At 44.5% G+C, this 18534-nt stretch overlaps 1 protein-coding gene across 7 annotated transcripts in view; it reads left to right on the forward strand.

Annotated features, from left to right (window-relative positions):
- mterf3 (mitochondrial transcription termination factor 3) overlaps nt 1-12774 on the forward strand; it is a 30071-nt gene extending 17297 nt beyond the window's left edge. For all 7 annotated transcript variants that reach the window (XM_038808970.1, XM_038808969.1, XM_038808972.1 and 4 more), the window contains 5 exons: nt 1002-1191; nt 5754-5901; nt 9263-9334; nt 11780-11941; nt 12180-12774. In XM_038808970.1, coding sequence (XP_038664898.1) covers nt 1002-1191; nt 5754-5901; nt 9263-9334; nt 11780-11941; nt 12180-12374 — 767 coding nt within the window. In that variant the 3' untranslated portion in view covers nt 12375-12774. The remainder of the gene's footprint in view (nt 1-1001; nt 1192-5753; nt 5902-9262; nt 9335-11779; nt 11942-12179) is intronic.
- The last annotated feature ends 5760 nt before the right edge of the window (nt 12775-18534 follow it).

The following is an 18534-nucleotide window of genomic DNA, read 5'->3' on the forward strand; positions in this document are numbered from 1 at the left end:
CACTCTGACATTGGTCTCCCGCCCAGATCATATTCTGCACCCTTGGCACCACAGTGCTTCCTCCAAGTGGTGTTCAACATGGAGGAGTAATGATTAATCAGCTGATGGTGGCCGGTACATGGTAATCAGCAGGAGTTTTCCTTGCCCATGTTTAAACTGAAGCCGTGAGACTTCATGGAATGTTGAACACTCTCAGGGCAACTCCCTCCCGACAGTATATCATTGTGTCACCACCTCTGCTGGGTCTGTCCTGCCGGTGAGACATACCCTGGTATAGTGATAATGGTGTCTGGGACATTGTTTGTAAGGTATGATTCTGTGAGTGTGATTATGTCAGGCTGTTGATTAACTAGTCTGTGAGACAGCTCTCCTAACGTTGTTACAAGCCCCTACATGTTAGTAAGGAGGATTTTACAGGGTCGGTCGGGCTAGTTTTGCTGTTGCCGTTTCTGGTGCCTGGTTCGCTGCCTGGTGGTCCTTCCGGTTCCATTAATTTTTTGTGTTTTCATTGTGGTTGAATACAACTTGAGTAACTTGCTAGGCCATTTCAGAGGGCATTTAAGAGTCAAACACATTGCTGTGGATCTGGAGCACATGTAAGCCAGACCAGGTAAGGATGGCAGATTTCCTTCTCTAAAGGATATTCATGAACCAGATGGGTTTTTACGACATTTGGCAATGGTTTCATGGTCATCATTAGACTTATAATTCCAGATATTTTATTGAGTTTAAGTTCCATCACCATCCATAATGGGATTCGAACCTGGGTCCCCAGATCATTATCCTACCGCTTACCCTCATTCTCTCAACTTCCATATATGGATAAATCAGTGTTTGGATTCTGGGATCAGTGATATTGTTCTGTGCAAAAATATATGGTTAACATGTATAAAAGCAAAACAACTTTATTTTTATGACTAATTTTCATAGCCAGAAAATAAAGAAATAGCTTTTGACATTGTGCACTATTAATGCATTTTGCTTTTAATCATATCTTACAGGTGTGGATCTGTCTAAGTTAGAAGTGCGACCGAATGTGGCCAATATGCTCTTACGGTTGGATTTTGACAGAGATATAAAAGGGCGACTTCTATTCCTAAAGGATGTGGGAGTAGACGATCAACTGCTTGGAGCATTCCTCACTAGAAACCCTTTCATTTTGACTGAGGACATAGAGAATCTACAGATGAGGTAAAGAAAAGGATTGGATGATCTATAAAGATAGCCCGAGGAGTGTCAGGAAACTGATGAGATCTGCAAGTAGAAATGGGGTGGGACTTTTCCCACGCCACGCGGTGTGTTTTGTGGCGGCGCAGGTAGCTCACCATTGGCCACAGTCGGATTTTCTGGTCCCGCACTGTCAACAGAGTTCCCCATTGTATGCCCCCCCGCCGCCGCCGGGTAACCCACTGGGGATTCGCCGTCGGCAGGACTAGAAGATCATGCGGAGGGAACGGTAGTAAAATTCCAGCCCATGAGGGAAACAAATCTGGAAACATAAAGCAGAACATTAAAACATTCTTCTAGTCTGGCAGGAGTAAACAATGGGGAAAATGAGGTTTTGGCTCATTAACTTACAATGGCAAAGTGGTGTCAAACAATAGGAAAAGAAAACTGAGGTATTTAATTATTGATTTTAAATGCTTACAGAACAAAGAGGTGGAAGAAATGCAAGACTTGAGCTATAATTTAAAGGTGAATGTAGGTTGACATAGAGTTACAGGGTAATTAAGTCAGGTGAGAAGGCTATTTAGCTTCTTGAGTCCATGCCTACTCTCTGTGGAGCAACCCGACCAGTCCCATTCTCCTGCTCAATCCCCTACAGACCTGCAAGTTTATTTCCCTCAAGCACCCATCCAATTTCCTTTCAAAATCATTGATCATCTCTGCATCCACCACCCCCATTGGCATTGCATTCCAGATCATTACCTCTTGCTACATAAAAAAAGTTTCACTCACATTCACCCTATATCTCTGGCCCAAAAAACTGCATCCTCGTTATTATTGGCTGATGGCAACAGTATATTTTTTTTTCTGTCTTTTCGCAACATGTTGTAATCTCTTTCAAACCTCTCCTTTGCTCCAAATAAAACAACAGCTTCTCCAACCTAACATTGTAGCCCTCATTTGGAATCATTCTGGTAAATTCCTCTGCACCTTCTCAAGGACTCTCATATCCTTCCTAAAGGCGAACAGGCAGTGAAATGTGGCGACTAGGGGCTTTTCGCAGTAACTTCATTGCAGTGTTAATGTAAGTCCACTTGTAACAATAAAGATTATTATTATAAGTGTGGTGACCAGAACTGGAAACAATACTGTAATTGTGGCCTAACTAGAGGTTTATAAAGGTTCAGTATAACTTTCCTGGTTACTTTACTCAATACTTCTATTGATGCAGCCAAAGGGCCTATACACTTTGTTAACTATTCGAATAGTTAACAAAGTGGTTAGCACTGCTGCCTCATAGCACCAGGGACCTGAATTCAATTTTGGCCTTGGATGACTCTCTGTGTGGAGTTTGCATATTGTCCCCATGTCTATGTGGATTCCCTCCCACAGTCCAAAGATTAAATTGTACCACATGCCCAGGGTTGAGCAGGTTTTAGAGGGTCGGTGCAGACACGGTGGGCCTAATGGCCGCCTCCTGCACGGTAGGGATTTTATGATTCTACTCTCATATGACCTGTCATTTCATAGATCTATGCACGTGAACCCCCAGGTCCTTCTGTCCCTGCACTCTTTAGAGCTGTGGTATTAAGTCAATATTGTCTCTCCCTATCCTTTGATTAACATTTTTAATTCTGGATTTTGAGCAAACTGGCTTTACTGATTGCATGTATTATTACAGATATTGGGCACGATCTAACGGGCGCGTCACACTCGAACAGGAGTGTGGCATGGTTGGTAGATGCCGAGTGAAGTTTGCCGCGGGCTTCCCGTCAGCCAGTAAACCTCATGATATCAGGGTAGACCTTGCGAGGCATCGGGATCAGGACCCCACTCATAATGGACTGGACCAAGCCACAATCGCTGAGTCAGTTTTGAACACAGTGCGCTCACCCGGGATCTACCGGCCTCTCCAGGGAGGCTCCAACTGGGCACCTTTCAGTACTGGTCTACTCAAACATGGACCAGCGGAATGACACACAAGGTGGGTCTCCCAAGCCATCAGAGGCCCCAGGGTGGCCGGGGATCAGGCAGCGTGGCCCCCCTGGCCCTCCCCCTGGAACACAGGGTGACGGTGGCAATGTGTCTGGGTGGCACCGCCAAGGGTCAGGGCCTGAGGGGGCCATGCCCATGAAAGGAGGGTGGATGACGGTTATGAAGGGTGTGGGGGTGCTGGCAAGCTCATCTCGGCAACTGGAAAGTCTCCTCACATCTGGGAGCCATTTTGTCCAGCAGTTCCGATCTTCCTTCACCGCCCCCCCATTGCTCTTTTGACCCTGCCCTCACTCCTCCAATCTTGGGGAGGCCCCTATGAACCCCATTCACTCCCCTCTACCTGGCAAAGACCCTTGGGCCAGGCCCCTGGCAGTGCCAGCCAGGCACCCTGGCACAGCCAATGTGTCTGTGTGGCACTGCCAGGGTGCCAGGCTGGCATTGTCAGAGTATCCGGGTGCCGGGGGTGTGCCAGGGTATCACCCTGTCTTGTCTTCAACCATGGGGAGGGGGGGGGGGGTCTCCAATGTCCTGAGAGAACCCCCCAGGTGCTGTTACGCCTTGTCCATGTTTGTGTGGACCAGTACTAAACAGCACCTAGGCAAGGCTTCCCAGGTACTGCCTTTTGGGCACTGGTGAATCCTGCATTGGGTATTTAAATGAAGGTGAGATCTAGATCGCGCCGGGGTGGGGGGAGCGAGTCGATGACTTGCGATCAGCCCAGCGTTGGTCTAATTTTGGGCTCGCGGACGATTCACCTGTTGCGTCCATATCCGGGCCGGGCACAACAGAGCCACTGAATTGTACCCACTATTTCTGCAGCTACCTCTTTTAAAAACCTAGGGTGCAGGTCGTTTGGGGCACTTCTTCCCTTTAAATTCTCGAGTACTAAAAGTGTTTGTGCTGCTAAGGCCATCATCCAAGCAGTTGTTATCTGCAGATTGATCTCATGCAGTGACCTCCTGTTCCAATTACATCCTTCACATTGTAAACTTTGGCACAAGCAAAGTTAGTATCTTCTCATATGCCAAGCTCTGATCACCTGTCACCCTGAACCTCTGACTTCCTCGAGTCCCAGTCACCAATGCCTCAAATTTAAAATTATCTTTTGTTTAAATTCCTCCATTGTTTTACCCCTCCCTATCTCTGTGGCCTTCTCTAATACCATAAACCCTAATAAACTCTTGGTTCTTCTGAATCCAGACTCCTACGCATTCCTTCTGCCTATATTAACCTTTTGGCTACTATGTTTTTAGCTATCAGGAATTCCCTCGTTAAACCTTTCCACCTCCATTTACTCCTCTTAAGAGCCCCTTAAAGCTTATGTGTTTGAGCGAGTTTTTTCTCATCCTTAAATCTCCCTCTTTTTAAATTTATTCTTTCACGGGATGTGGGCGTCATTGGCTAGGCCAGTATTTTTATTGGCCGTGCCTAATTGCTCTTGAGAAGGTGGGTGGTGAGCCACTTTCTTGAACTGCTGCAGTACCTGTCGTATAAGTACACCCATGGAGATAATAGGGAGGGAGTTGTAGGATTTTGACCCAGTGACAGTGAAAGGATGGTGATTATAGGCTGGAATTCTCTGGCCATTTGCTGGTGGCGGGATTCTCCCATCCTGCCAGCAGTCACAGGCTTCCCAGCAGCGTGGGGGTGCTTCAATGAGAATTTCCATTGACAGCGATGGGAGCAGAGAATTCCACTGCCAGCTGCTGAGAAACACGCAGCTCGGAGGCGGGAGAATCCTGCCCATATTTCCAAGTCAGGATTGTGTGTGGCTTGGAGCGAACTTGCAGGTGGTGGTGTTCCCATGTATCGTATGGTGAGGTGGCGACATAGCGGTATTGTCACTGGATTAGTGAACTAGAGACCTAGAGTAATGCTCTGGGAACCCAGGTTCAAACCCCGCCACTGCAGATGTTGAAATTTGAATTCAATAAAAATTTGTAATGAGAGGTCCAATGATAACCATGAAAGTGTTGTCGTAAAACGCCATCTGGTTCATTAATGTCCTTAAGGGAAGGAAATCTGTCGTCCTTACCTGGTCTGACCTACATTTGACTCCAGATTCTCAGCTTCTCAGCAACGTGGTCGACTAGCACTTTTCTGTGTTGAACGACTTAATTTGCCGATTATTTAGCCATTCTACACGTGTATGAATTTCCTCCTATAATTTGTTGCAGTCCTCCTCTATGTTGCCTATTTTGAATGTTATCACCCTCCGTGTTTCCCCCACCCCAATTTGTTATCGTCCCAAAATTTAGAAATGGGGTTTTTGATTCCAAAGTAATTCTTCATGTAAATTGTGAACAGCAGTGGTCTCGGCCTGATTTTTGTCTTTCTGCTACTTTGAATAACTACCCCTTTTCCCCACTCGCTGTTTTCTGCATTGAATCTAGCTAGCAATGCATTCTGCCACTTGTCCCACTCCATATTATTGAACCTTATTAATTCATCATTGTACTAAATTAGATATATAGTATGTTCTCGAATATCTTATGAAGTCCAAATATGGATGCAAAACATAGCAAATATTTGGTGAAGTATTGGTTTCAAGTCTTTTAATTCAACATGCATGGTTTTTCATTTTATTTTAGAATACAGTACCTACAATCGAAAAAATTCAGCAAAGAAGCCATTTCAAGGATGGTGTCAAGAGCCCCTTATTTGTTAAACTTCAGTGTGGAAAGACTGGACAATAGACTGGGGTTCTACCAGAAAGAACTGGGGCTAAATGTGCAAAAGGTAATGCTGTTATGAATTCAATTCTGTGGAATGTGGAGTTCTGATGCAGCTGCATGTGGTGAGACCCGACATTGTGGGATGAGGAGACCTTCTATAACTGCTGTCTTTGTATGCCAGCCATAGTCCCAGAATAATTCAACCTCAGTGCCACTTATGATGTCTTTGATCATTACCATTAGTCATCGATGTTAAGCATGGCGTGAGACTGTTAATTGGAATGGCCAATTAATGGGGAGTCTGGATTTTAAAGTGGTGCTTAATTACTTTGGCATTTAAAAGAAGAAAACCTTGTACTTGGCACCTTACCATGTTTCAAAGTAGTTCATGAATTGCTTTGAAGTGCAGCCACTTTTATGCACAACAAAGATGCCGCAAAGAACAATGTGATAGATGATTAATTAATGCAGTTTTGGTGGAATGGAGAGATTGACCAGTCTGGTAAAATTGACCAGTGTACGTAAAATATATCCCCACTGTTCACAAATTGCATCATGGAATCTTTAAAATCCACCTAAATCATTGAGCCAATGGACTGCCCTCAGTTTAACACCTCACTGAAGAGTGGCATCCGACTGGACTGCCAGTTTAGATGCATGCTTCAGTTCTGGAATATACCTTGTACTGTCAACTTTCTGACTCCAGTGTTATATATTGAATCTAACTATAGCCGTAACAAGTAAGTTACGTACAAAAAATGTATATGTTCGCCTTCGAGATACCAGTTCACTTGTGATGTGAATAGCTGGTATTGTACGAGGACAAAATTACTCTGCCTCTGGAGAGATTGATTCACAGACAGACAGAGTTGCCTTTTACACTGGTTCCTGATGCTTGTTTTTTTTTACAGGTTCCTGCTGAAATTCTGTTAAATACCCTTGGTGTAACATTTATTAATCTACACAAAAATATCTAACTTCAGTTGTTGAACTGCCACCTGATATCACCTGTGTGGGTGAAAGAAATGCTGAGACTTCTCTGTCTTTCCCTCTCCTTGAAGTGAAAAGTGAAATGCATCTGGCTAAAAAGGTTACCAGCACATTCTCTGCCATCACCATTCTTCATGCATGTGAAGAACCTAGGGCAAATACTAGGGGAGGCGGTAGCGTAGTGGTATTGTCACTGTACTAAAGTCATAAGAGTTTTACAGCACAAAAAGAGGCCCTTCAGCCCCATCAAGTCTGTACTGGCCATCAAGTACCAATCCATTCTCTTTTTTCCAGCACATGGTCCATAGCCTTGTATGCTATGACGTTTCAATTGCTCATCTAAATGCTTCTTAAATGTTGTGAATGTCCCCGCCTCCATACCCTTTCAGACAGTGAGTTCCAGATTCCCACCACCCTCTGGGTGAAAATGTTTTCCCTCAAATACCCCCTAAATCTCCTGCCCATTACGTTAAATCTGTGCCATCTGGTTATTGACCCCTCAAGTAAGGGGAAACGTTTCTTCCTATCTACCCTATGTCCTTCAGAATTTTGGACACCTCAATCAGGTCCCCCTTCAGCCTTCTATGCTGTAAGGAGGACAACCGTAGTCTAAACAGCCTCTCTTCATAGCTGAAAGGCTGCACCAGGCAACATCTTGATGAATCTCCTCTGCATCCGTAGGTTAGGCAGCATCTGTGGAGTTTTTTCAGAACTGGAAAAAATAATGGTGTAACCCACTTTAAGCAGGCAGTGGCAGGGAAAAGGGGTTTACCATTAACTAGAAACTGAACTGGACTAGTCACCATGGCTACAAGAACAGGTCAGAGGCGAGGAATCTTGTGGCGAGTAACTCATCTCTTGACTCCCAAAAGCATGTCCAAAATCTACAAGGTACGAGTCAGAAATATGATGGAATACTCTCCAATAGCCTGGATGAGTGCAGCTCCAAAACAGTCGAGAAGCTCGACTCTATCGAGGACAAAGCAGCCCGCTTGATTGGCATCCCTTCCACAAACATTTACTCCCTCCACCACCGCCGCACTGTGGCCGCAGTGTGTATCATCGACAAGATGCACTGTAAGGTTCATCAAGGATCCTTAGGCAGCACATTCCAAACCCATGGCCATCTAGGACAAGGGCAGCAGACACTTGGGAACACCACCACCTGGAAGTTCCCCTCCAAGTCACTCACCATCCTGGCTTGGAAATGTATCGCTGTTCCTTCACTGTCGCTGGGTCAAAATCCTGGAATTCCCTCCCTAAAAGCACTGTGGGTGTACCTACACCACATGGACTCCAGCAGTTCGAGAAGGCAGTTTGTCACCTTCTTAATGGCAATTAGGGTTGGGCAGCCAATGCTGACCTAGCCAGCGACACCCACATCCCATAAATGAAAATAAAAGGGTCTGTGATAGAGTGAAAGTAAAAGAGATTAAATGACAAACGGGAAGACAGTTCAAAGCAAAAGGTGAAATAAAGGAACAAAGGATAAGTCTAGAGCAGATGTAAATGTGATGCACAGATACACCACCACCAACTGCCATTGGAAAAAATGGGGATTGAAGTTACGATCTGAAATTATTGAACTCAACATTGAGTTCAGAACACAATAAAATGTCTCAACTGAAAGTGAATTACTGATACCTGAACGTGCTTCATTGGAACATTGTAGGAGACAGATGATGAGAGATCAGAGTGGGAGTCTGCCAGAACTGTTGGTGATGATTGTGTTTCTATCTCCATAGATGCTGCGTAATGAAGTATTTTCACCATTTTCAGTTATTTTAAATTGCTGGCATGCACGGTACTTTGTTTTTGTATTAGTGCTTAATTCAGTGTAGTTCAGACTTCAACAGAGCTTCTCGTGGGGCTGGTTTACATCAATGGGCTAGACAGCTGGTTTGTGATGTAGAACTAGGCCAGCAGCGCGGGTTTAATTCCTGGACTGGCTGAGAATTCTGAATTCTCCCTCTGTGTATCAGAACAGGCGCCGGAATGTGGCGACTAGGGGGCTTTTCACATTAACTTCATACTTGTGACAATAGAAGATTATTATTATGTAGACAACATTGGAGTAAAAACAAAAAATGCAGGAAACATTCAGCGGATGTTATAGTTGAGTGATTTCGAGTGAATTGATTTGACCAAATTAGGGATGATCTAGAGCAAGACAGAAGTGATCTTATTGGCCATTAATTCCAGACGAAAGAAAACTACTGGAAATGCACAGCAGATCTTTCTCCACCAGACTTAAAAATAAATGATGGGTTTCTACTCAATATTAACCTTTCACCAGATTGGGTTCTGATGATGGAGCTTTATCTCAAATGCTAACATCTCTCTGTTTTCGGAGACGGGTCAGCTTCTGTTAGTATTTGCAGTTACTTTCTCTTTGTATCTTGAATTATAATTTTAGTTTCTTTTATTTCTGCTAGACTCGTGATCTGGTTACCCGACTTCCCAGATTGTTAACTGGCAGCTTGGAGCCGGTCAAAGAAAATCTAAAAGTAGGTGAAACCGTGATATTTTTCCTGAAAAAGTATATATAGGACGCAAAGTATCTCTGTCAAAGTCCCACATGGAAGTGTGTGATCCTTTGAGGAGGTCACTTAGCCATTTCACCCCTCAAACCTGTTCTGCTATTCAGTGGGGTTGTGACTGATCTTTCATTGGTGAACAGAAACCAAAAATTGCAGGCTTAAAAATCAGCAGTTGTTCCAGCGTTAACTGACATTGCAGGAGAGTTCCAAACTTCTGTCACGCTTTCTGTGTGGATGTTTTCCGACCGTTACTACTGAAACACCTGGCTCTAAATTCAGTGCTATGTCTACTAGAACTAGATTCCACAACTAATTGAAACAGTGTAAATGGATAAACTTTGTTCATTGCTCTGTTGTCATGCTTTTCCTGAACCTTGCAGAAGGTAAATATTAATGCTTTTCTTCCACCATTTAGTTTTTTTTCTTTTATAGAATATTTGTTTTCGATCATTTAAGCACTTGTTCCTTTGTTGGGCAGCCCTGCTTTTTCCTTTACACCCTGTAGCTTAGCCACTTGGCTTTTTCAAATGTTAAAATCTCTCTGACGCATGCACTCTCTGTCACTTGTGCGCTCTCTCCCTCACTACCCAACTATCTTATTTCCCAGCCAGTTACTCTACAGGTCAGCCCTTTGTTTGCTCCCTGCAGCACTGTGCCTTCCAGCTGCAGCTCCCATTGTCATCTCAGGATCCACATGCTCCTGTGGTGTATTAAGTATAGCAGTCAGAGTTTTTACTTTTGCCTGTGGACTCTGAAGTTGTTCGGTTCCACAGCCATGGCTGTTTTTAATGTAGATGAGGAATTTAGTGGAGTGTAATCCCGCAACCAGGAATCCATAATTCACATGGCACTGGTCATATTTGCTATGGATTTTCAGTCGCTGGCTTCTACGGTTCTAAATGGAATGCTCCATTTCCCACAACCTTGGACGCATCGGGAATTGCTGCTGCTGTCCTGTCCTGTTCACCCGTCAGTCATCTGCTGATGGAAAAATAATCGAGTGACTCCTCAACAATAACAGCGCTCAGTTTGGGTTCTGCCAGAACCATTTTGCTGCTGACCACATCGAATATGGTTGCAAGAGCTGCATTCTGGAACAGTGAGAGTATCTATGATTGACATCAAGACTGCATTTAACAGAGTATGACACCAATGATCCCAACTAAACTTGAGGTCACTGGTAAAAGCTTGAGTGGCTGGAATAAAACTTAATGTACAAGAAGATGCTTATGGTTTTGGAGGCCAACCCCAGGGCATTGCTGCTAGTGTTCCTCAGGGCAAAATCCTTATCCCAACTTAATTCAGCTGTTTCACTGATAACCTCTGCCGGAAAGTCAGGGGTGAGACTATCCACCAATTAAACTCTAGTGTAGGCACTCCATTTACAACTCCTCCAATAATGGAACAACCTATGGTAAAACCTGGAAAACATTCAGGGTTAGTCTGACGATTGGCAAATAACATTTGTGCCAATATCTCTCCCATCTTCAATGACAACAGTGGCAATTGCCAAGGCTGCACCATCAACATATTCCAGCCAACAGATGATGGTTACTCTGTGACAAATGATCCTTTAGTTGCTTTTCAAAACCTGCAAAGTTCAAGTAAGAAGCAATGGCCTTTTTTCAAGAAGCTTGACACTATAACACATTCCATTTCATTAGTGCCTGTGCCACTAACTCATAGTTCACCCTTCTACCGATCATGCATTTTATTAATAATATGTACTATGTACAGGACACACTGCAGCACCTCAACGAGCTTGCAACCTCTGCCACTGAGAAGCAAAGAGCAGTAACACTATCTGAAAGTTTCTCTCTAAATCACACTATCCTGCTGTGGACATTATCACCTTTCCTTCATTGGTGTCTTATAATACTGGAAGTCACTAACTTCATCATTTTGGAAGCATCAGCACCACAAGATATGCAGACATTTAAGGAGAAATATTGTCAGGACAAATAGGATTTGGTGATTTAAAAACAGCCATGCTTGTTGCGTCCTGGAAAATAAAAATTAAGCTTACAAGGGATGTTTCCATTAAAAAATGTGAATGTTGGTATTTTCAATGGAAACAGTTGGCAAGGAGTGGGTTCCAAATAATGTATTTTATATAATTACTGTTTCAAAAATATTTGATGCGCACTCCCCTTCTTATTTAGAAAGAAAGCAAGTCTGTTATTCCCAGTTACATGTATTAAAATAGAAAATGCAGGAAATACTCCAGGTATTTCCAGCATTTTCTGTTTGGTTGCAGATTTCCAACATCCACGGTATTCTGTTTGTAGACCAAAATGGAAACATATTTAGCTTTGACTATTATCTAATGGCAGTGGTGGCTGAATTTCCATCTAGTTATGTCAAGTTTATGATTGCAAACCTCTTCCTCAGGCAATTTTTTTGGTTTTCCAGGTTTGCCGGATTGAGTTGGGATTTCGTGAAAATGAAATCCAGCACATGGTAACTAACGTCCCCAAACTCCTCCTGGCTAGTAAGAAAAAAGTGACTAGATTATTTGATTACTTGCACAATACCATGGGTATCCCCCACCACCTAATTACAAAATTTCCTCAGGTAAATATAACTGCTTAAATTTAATATGAATGGCTTTTCTTGTCTTTTAGGGACTGTTCAGCTGAAGACATAATTATTATTCTTTTGATGGGTACTAACTTTTTGACTTTGGTCATTTTGAATTTGGTAATCTTTGGTAAAAGAATGTGCATTTATGTTATCTAAAAACATTCTTAGAACTGTGTATATTGAAAATTAACTTGTGACACCTAATAAAAAATTTTGTCTTTCCCCCTAGGTTTTCAATGGAAAGTTTTTGAGAATTAAAGACAGACATCTGTTTCTTGAACACTTGGGAAGAGCCCAGTATGATCCAACTCAACCGAACTATATCTCACTGGATAAACTGGTTGCAACACCTGATTATGTATTCTGTGTAGAGATAGCAAAAGGCACATTGCTGGACTTTGAGGCATTTCAAAAAACCCTTTAAATTATTTTAGAAAGGGCAGCACGGTGGCACAGTGGTTAGCATTGCTGCCTACGGCGCTGAGGACCCAGGTTCGAATCCCGGCCCTGGGTCACTGTCCGTGTGGAGTTTGCACATTCTCCCCGTGCCTGCGTGGGTTTCACCCCCACAACCCAAAGATGTGCAGGTTAGGTGGATTGGCCACGCTAAATTGCCCCTTAATTGGAAAAAATAATTGGGTACTCTAAATTAAAAAAAAATAAAATAAATTATTTTAGAAACGTTTCACTATGCACTGATGCAGAGTGGTGAACATTTTTCTTGTGCATCCCATAACTACATAAACTACTTCCTGACTGGTTGTAGTTTGCTCAGTGGCAATGGCAGAGCTATCTGGCAATAAATAAAGAATAATTTTTAACCGCAGTACTTATATTTTTTAATTCTTTCACCAGATGTGGGCATCTCTGACTGATTGCCCTGGAGAAGATGGTGGTGAGTTGCCTTCTTGAACCACTTGGGCTTGTAGAACATACATAGAGCATAGAACATACAGTGCAGAAGGAGACCATTCGGACCATCAAGTCTGCACCGACCCACTTAAGACCTCACTTCCACCCTATCCCCATAACCCAATAACCCATCCTAACCTTTTTGGTCACTGAGGGCAATTTATCATGGCCAATCCACCTAACCTGGACTGTGGGAGGAAACCGGAGCACCCGGAGAAAACCCACGCAGCCACGGGGAGAACGTGCAGACTCGGCACAGTGACCCAGCGGGGAATCGAACCTGGGACCCTGGCACTGTGAAGCCACAGTGCTATCCACTTGTTCTACCGTGCTGCGCTATGTAGCTATTGTGTGATGTAGGTATACCCACAGTGCTGTTAGGAAGGAATGCTTCTCTTGAGTGTGACTAGATTTTAGATGTGGTTTATATACTGTGAACCAGTCCTCACTGAATGGATTTAACCTTCCTAGCATGAATTTGTGTTGTCAATGATTGCCAGAAAGCTGGCCACCTTTATTCCCCTTTTTATTATCAGGATTGAATCCAGGTCCTGGAGTTGAATATGCCCCATATTTGCTCAGAATATTTTAATGCCAACTGAACTAAGGATTTCCCATTATGATGTTGAAAATTATGTAAATTCTTTTGAGGGCCACCTGTTAAGATGCAGCAAGTTTATTGATGCAAACATTCGTCCTTGTTAAACTGTGCAGTATTGCTTGAATTAGAGCCATGCTTAGAATAACCCTGAATGAAGATGGACTGTAAATGTACAATACTATTCTAAATCCTGAGTTTTGTATATTTCTGACTTGGAATCAATCCATCAAGCTATTGCTGGAAGTACACAGCAGCTCTCCCAGGATCTAGACGTAGATTGTGACAGATTTACTGTGTTTCTGCAGTTGCTGCTTTTATTTCAGAGTGGTTTTTACTCATGAATAAACTACTGTGTTTTCCCCGTGTCTGCGTGGGTCTCACTCCCACAATCCAAAGATGTGCAGGATTGGCTGGGCTAAATTGCTGCTTATTTGGAAAAAGTAAAAAAAATAAACGACTGTGATAGAAATATTATCGTAAGATCACTTCTGGTGGTGGCCTTGAACTGAGCAAAAGCTGGCTCTCGTGTAACATCTTCGACTAAGGCCTTTTAACCCCAGCACACAGGCACCTAAAGTACCTACAAGCCCCCAGCTTAATCCCCTTCGACCGCACTGCCAAGAAGGGAAAAGCCAGCAAAGACAAGGGGAGGGAAGCCTCAGCCTCGGAACCGGCAGCCACACGTGGGGCCACGGAACCGGAGAGGGCCGGCACCATAGAGCTCCCAGCACAGACCCAGGAGCTGATGGACCTCATTACCTCTGAGCTCCAGAGACACAGGGAGGAGATGAGAAGAGACCTTCTGGCAGCCATTGAAACGGCAGTGGAAGTCGTGACGTTGTAGAATCCATAATAAAATGTTCCTTAGCCAAGGATGTGGGTCTGCAGAGACAGAATGTTGGACGTAGCCGAAACAAAAATGTACTCTGTAAACTGCAGTAACCACCCTAGGACAGGTGGGGAGATAACATATGCAAATAAAGGATTGAAAATACTCTGGGTCCACATACCCTATTGGCTAGAAATGCTGTCCTTTCATTGGTTTAAAATGGAAGTTTGTGATATTACTTGTGTGTTGACATGCAAATAAGGGATTAGACTGCGACTGTAAACCTATTGGTTGAAAATATTATAAGTATTACAGCTTCGCTGGATTCAGGAGAACATCATAGTCAATCTCATTGTGTTGTTCTCCTTATGTACAAGCCAATAAAGTTTGATTTGAAGAGTACTTGCCATGCCTACTTGTTAATTTCCACAAAGGCCTCAATGAGGGAGGTAATGGCCAATATGAAGCGGAGGCTAGAGACCCAGGAGACGACGACAAGAGACCTCGAGAAGGCCACCATGGATCAAGGGGATCGGATCATGGGGCTCAAGGGCGAGGTGGCAAGCCTGGTCAGAACCCAGAAAGGGCTGAAAACAAAGTCAACAACCAGGAGAAAGATCGTGTCAGACAAATTTGAGAATCGTGTGAACGGAGGTGAGAAACCCCACATAGTACGTAGCAGTGATGCTCGGGAAGCTTCGCCAAGCCCCCAGAGGCAGACAGCACCCACAGGTCGCTTCAGCTTCGGCCTAGATGAAAAATGAAAATCGCTTATTGTCACGAGTAGGCTTCATTGAAGTACTGTGAAAAGCCCCTAGTCGCCACATTCCGGCGCCTGTCCGGGGAGGCTGGTACGGGAATCGAACCCTGCTGCTGGCCTGCTTTAAAAGCCAGCGATTTAGCCCAGTGAGCTACCACTGGTAGCCCAGGAAGCACCACTGGTGATGATAGTGAGGCTCCACGGGTACCAGAACAAAGAGCGGATCCTGAGGTTGGAGAAGAGCACAAGAAGGTGCAAATGGGAAGGACATTCCATCCGTTTGTACCAAGATATTGGGGCAGACCTAGACAAGCGCCAGGCCGAATTTAACAGTGACAAATCTGCCCTGTACAAAAGTGGGGTGAGGTTTGGCACGCCCTATCCTGCCGCCAAGCTATGGGTTATGTGTCAGCACAAGGAACATTATCCAGAGCAAGCCAACAAGTTTGTCCAGTAAAACAGACTGAGCAAATAACGATAGAGGGCAATGGTCAGAATGCGGGCTGGCAGAATGGGTGACATGGTAGCACATGGTTAGCACTGCTGCTTCACAGCGCCAGGGTCCCAGGTTCCGTAGCACCCGGAAGAAACCCACGCAGACACAGGGAGAACGTGTGCAGACTTCACACAGACAGTGACCCAAGTTGGGAATCGAACCCGAGACCATGACGCTCTGAAGCAACAGTGCTGACCACTGTGCTACTGGGAAGGGAGAATAAAAGAACACCGTATTATTTAAATGGACAAAAACTGGGAAAAGCTGCAACACAAAGGGACTTGGATTGGAGGGTACTTGTGAAAGAAGCACAGAAAGCTAGCACAAAGGTTCAGGTAATCAGGATTGGTGGAAAAGAGGAAGGAAGTTTTGCTGCATCTATACAAGGTAATGGTGAGACCAGATCTGGAGTACTGTGAGCAGTATTGATCCCCTTATTTCAGGAAAGATATTGCCTGGAGTTCAACATTTGGGAGACTAAATGTTGCTGCCAGGACTGATGTGATTCGTATCTCCGTTGGGGGTGCTATTTGGTAAGCGGGTTAGGACATGCAAATGGGCCAGCACTGTGCTGCGTGGAAATTACCGGACCAGTGGGCGTTGTAACCACTGGGGCTGGAGTTAGCGCCTAAGAGCTTGACAGCTAGAACTGTTTTTAAGCGCTCCACTCACACAGTCACTGCAGCCACGAAGATGGCTCACAGAAGACCTGCCCCAGAGTTTGGGAGTCGAACGTAGACCCACAGCTCCATGCCAATGAGGAGTTGAGGAACATTTTCTTCACCCTTGGGTGAATTGGACATTTTGAATTCTCCCTCAGTGTCCCCGAACAAGCGCCATAGTGTGGAGACTAGGGGATTTTCACAGTAACTTCATTGCAGTGTTAATGTAAGCCTACTTGTCATGCTACTAAAGATAATTATTGAATATTATTACTCCGCCGACTCAAAACCTGTCTTCCTAACAGCACCTGGGAGGTGGTGGCAGAGACAGCCAGTGCTGCCAATCTCACCAGGAGGTGACGGCTGGTGATCCTGAGTGGTGGAGGTGGAGAACCAGAGAGGGTTCCAATGGCCACTGTGCAGATATCCTCTGGTTGGGGTGAGCTCTGCTGATGCCCTGCTTCCTCTGCAGTGGGGCAGCGCTTCTGAGTAGTGCCAACACCTAGTAGGACCCTGATTGAGCTTGACCATGTTCTCCCCATTGAAGGTATGAGGGTTGTTGTGTTCTGTGATCTCACCATTGATAATGATACAAAACATGTAGATATTTAACTGGAACAAATGATTGTCAAATGCGTGGAAAGACAACTAACAGTATAATGTACGGACAAGGTTATTCAAATTCCTCAGGAGCTACTTTAAGTGTGACTGTCCTGTATGTCCTACTCCCAACTAGTGGGTCAGTCCAGTCACGTGATGGAAGTCTGGTGCCACCCGCTGGCTGGAGGTCATACCAATAGTTATATGTGCTGATACGCAACTTTATACATTTATACAATTATAAACATTTATGTGTACATGCATATCACCACATCTCCCTTCCTTTGGAAGCATGAATATTTACAAACATAGCTGTTTTTTTTAGTGCTGTGATATGCATGATAGCTTTAAACATATGTTACGCACATTTTGTTACAAGTTCAGTCTGTCAGGCTTGCTCCTTAATCTGGTCGACCTCCTGAGTGCTGGCTGAAATTGTGATTGTGTGCCACCCTCGTCTGTTGTTGGTGTACTTGTTCCACATTCCTTGCTGCGGATGCATCGTTGATCATTGGCTCTGATGGGTTGTCTGTAATTTTTTCAATTATGCTGGATTCAGTACGAAAGGCCGTGCAACTTTCAGTTATGCTCGCAATACTGATCAATCCTCAGTGATCACCATAAACGACTGTGGACCTGCCTGTCGCAAAACCTTTGTCAAATTTACCCATCAATTGCCACTGGCATCCTCAAGTCTGATGGTGTGCCCTGGCTGCAGTGGCTGGAATTTCCTTGTGCACTTATCATATGTCTCTTTCTGCTTCACCTTTTGAAGAAGCAATTTCCTCTTTAGCCGTCGATCTACGGGGAGAGCCTCCATGGATGGCAGGGTCATTCGTAGCTGCCTGTTCATGAGCCGCTGTGCTGGCAACAGTCCATTGACAGGTGGCGCCGAACGGTAACTCAGAATCGACAAGTAGATATCTTCCCTGCTAGCAATGGCCTTCTTTAGCAGCTGCTTGACCATGTGCACACCGTTTTCCACCTTCCCATTCGACTGGTGATATAAAGGGCTAGAGATGATGTGCCTGAAATCATAGTGACTGGCAAATTCAGTCCATTCCTGATTCTTGAAACACGGCCCATTGTCCGACATGACAATGGATGGTATATCATGTCAGGCAAAAATCATTTTGGCATGTTGAATGACACATGGGCAGTCGGGTTCACTGAGATATTTGACTAACATTTGCAGGACTACATCCTTGGCTGTTTCTGCCGTTATCAAGCGCAGCTTCTCATCGGAGACCGGGAGTGATGCAGCAAAGAGATTAACATGCAGTTGGACAGCATCCTCATCCAGACATATCTCATTGATGCCAGTGGCTCAAAAGAGCGTGACAGTGACTTCAAGGTGCTTGCCTAGCATGTTAATGAGATTAAAGTAGTAGCACTGGAGTTTCATCATTGGACACAAGTGGCCTGTGGTCAGTCTCTACTAGAAACAAAGGCAGCCCATATAGACAGTCATGGAATTTCTCTAGACCGTGACTAGCCCAAGGCATTCCTTTTCGATCTGTGCATACCTGCGTTCCATGTTGGCCATTGCCCTCGCGCGTATGCCACCGCAGCCAACTGCTGTCTGCAACCTGTTGTAGAAGCACCGCTCCAAGGCCATCCTGGGTTGCATCTGTTGAAATCTTGTCTTTTTTGGTGGGTCAAAGAAAGCAAGGACTGGCGCCATCGCCAGTGAGGTATGCAAGCGCTTGCCACTCCTGCTCGTA

Source organism: Scyliorhinus canicula, chromosome 10, assembly GCF_902713615.1.
Source record: "Scyliorhinus canicula chromosome 10, sScyCan1.1, whole genome shotgun sequence".
Classification (NCBI taxonomy): domain Eukaryota; kingdom Metazoa; phylum Chordata; class Chondrichthyes; order Carcharhiniformes; family Scyliorhinidae; genus Scyliorhinus; species Scyliorhinus canicula.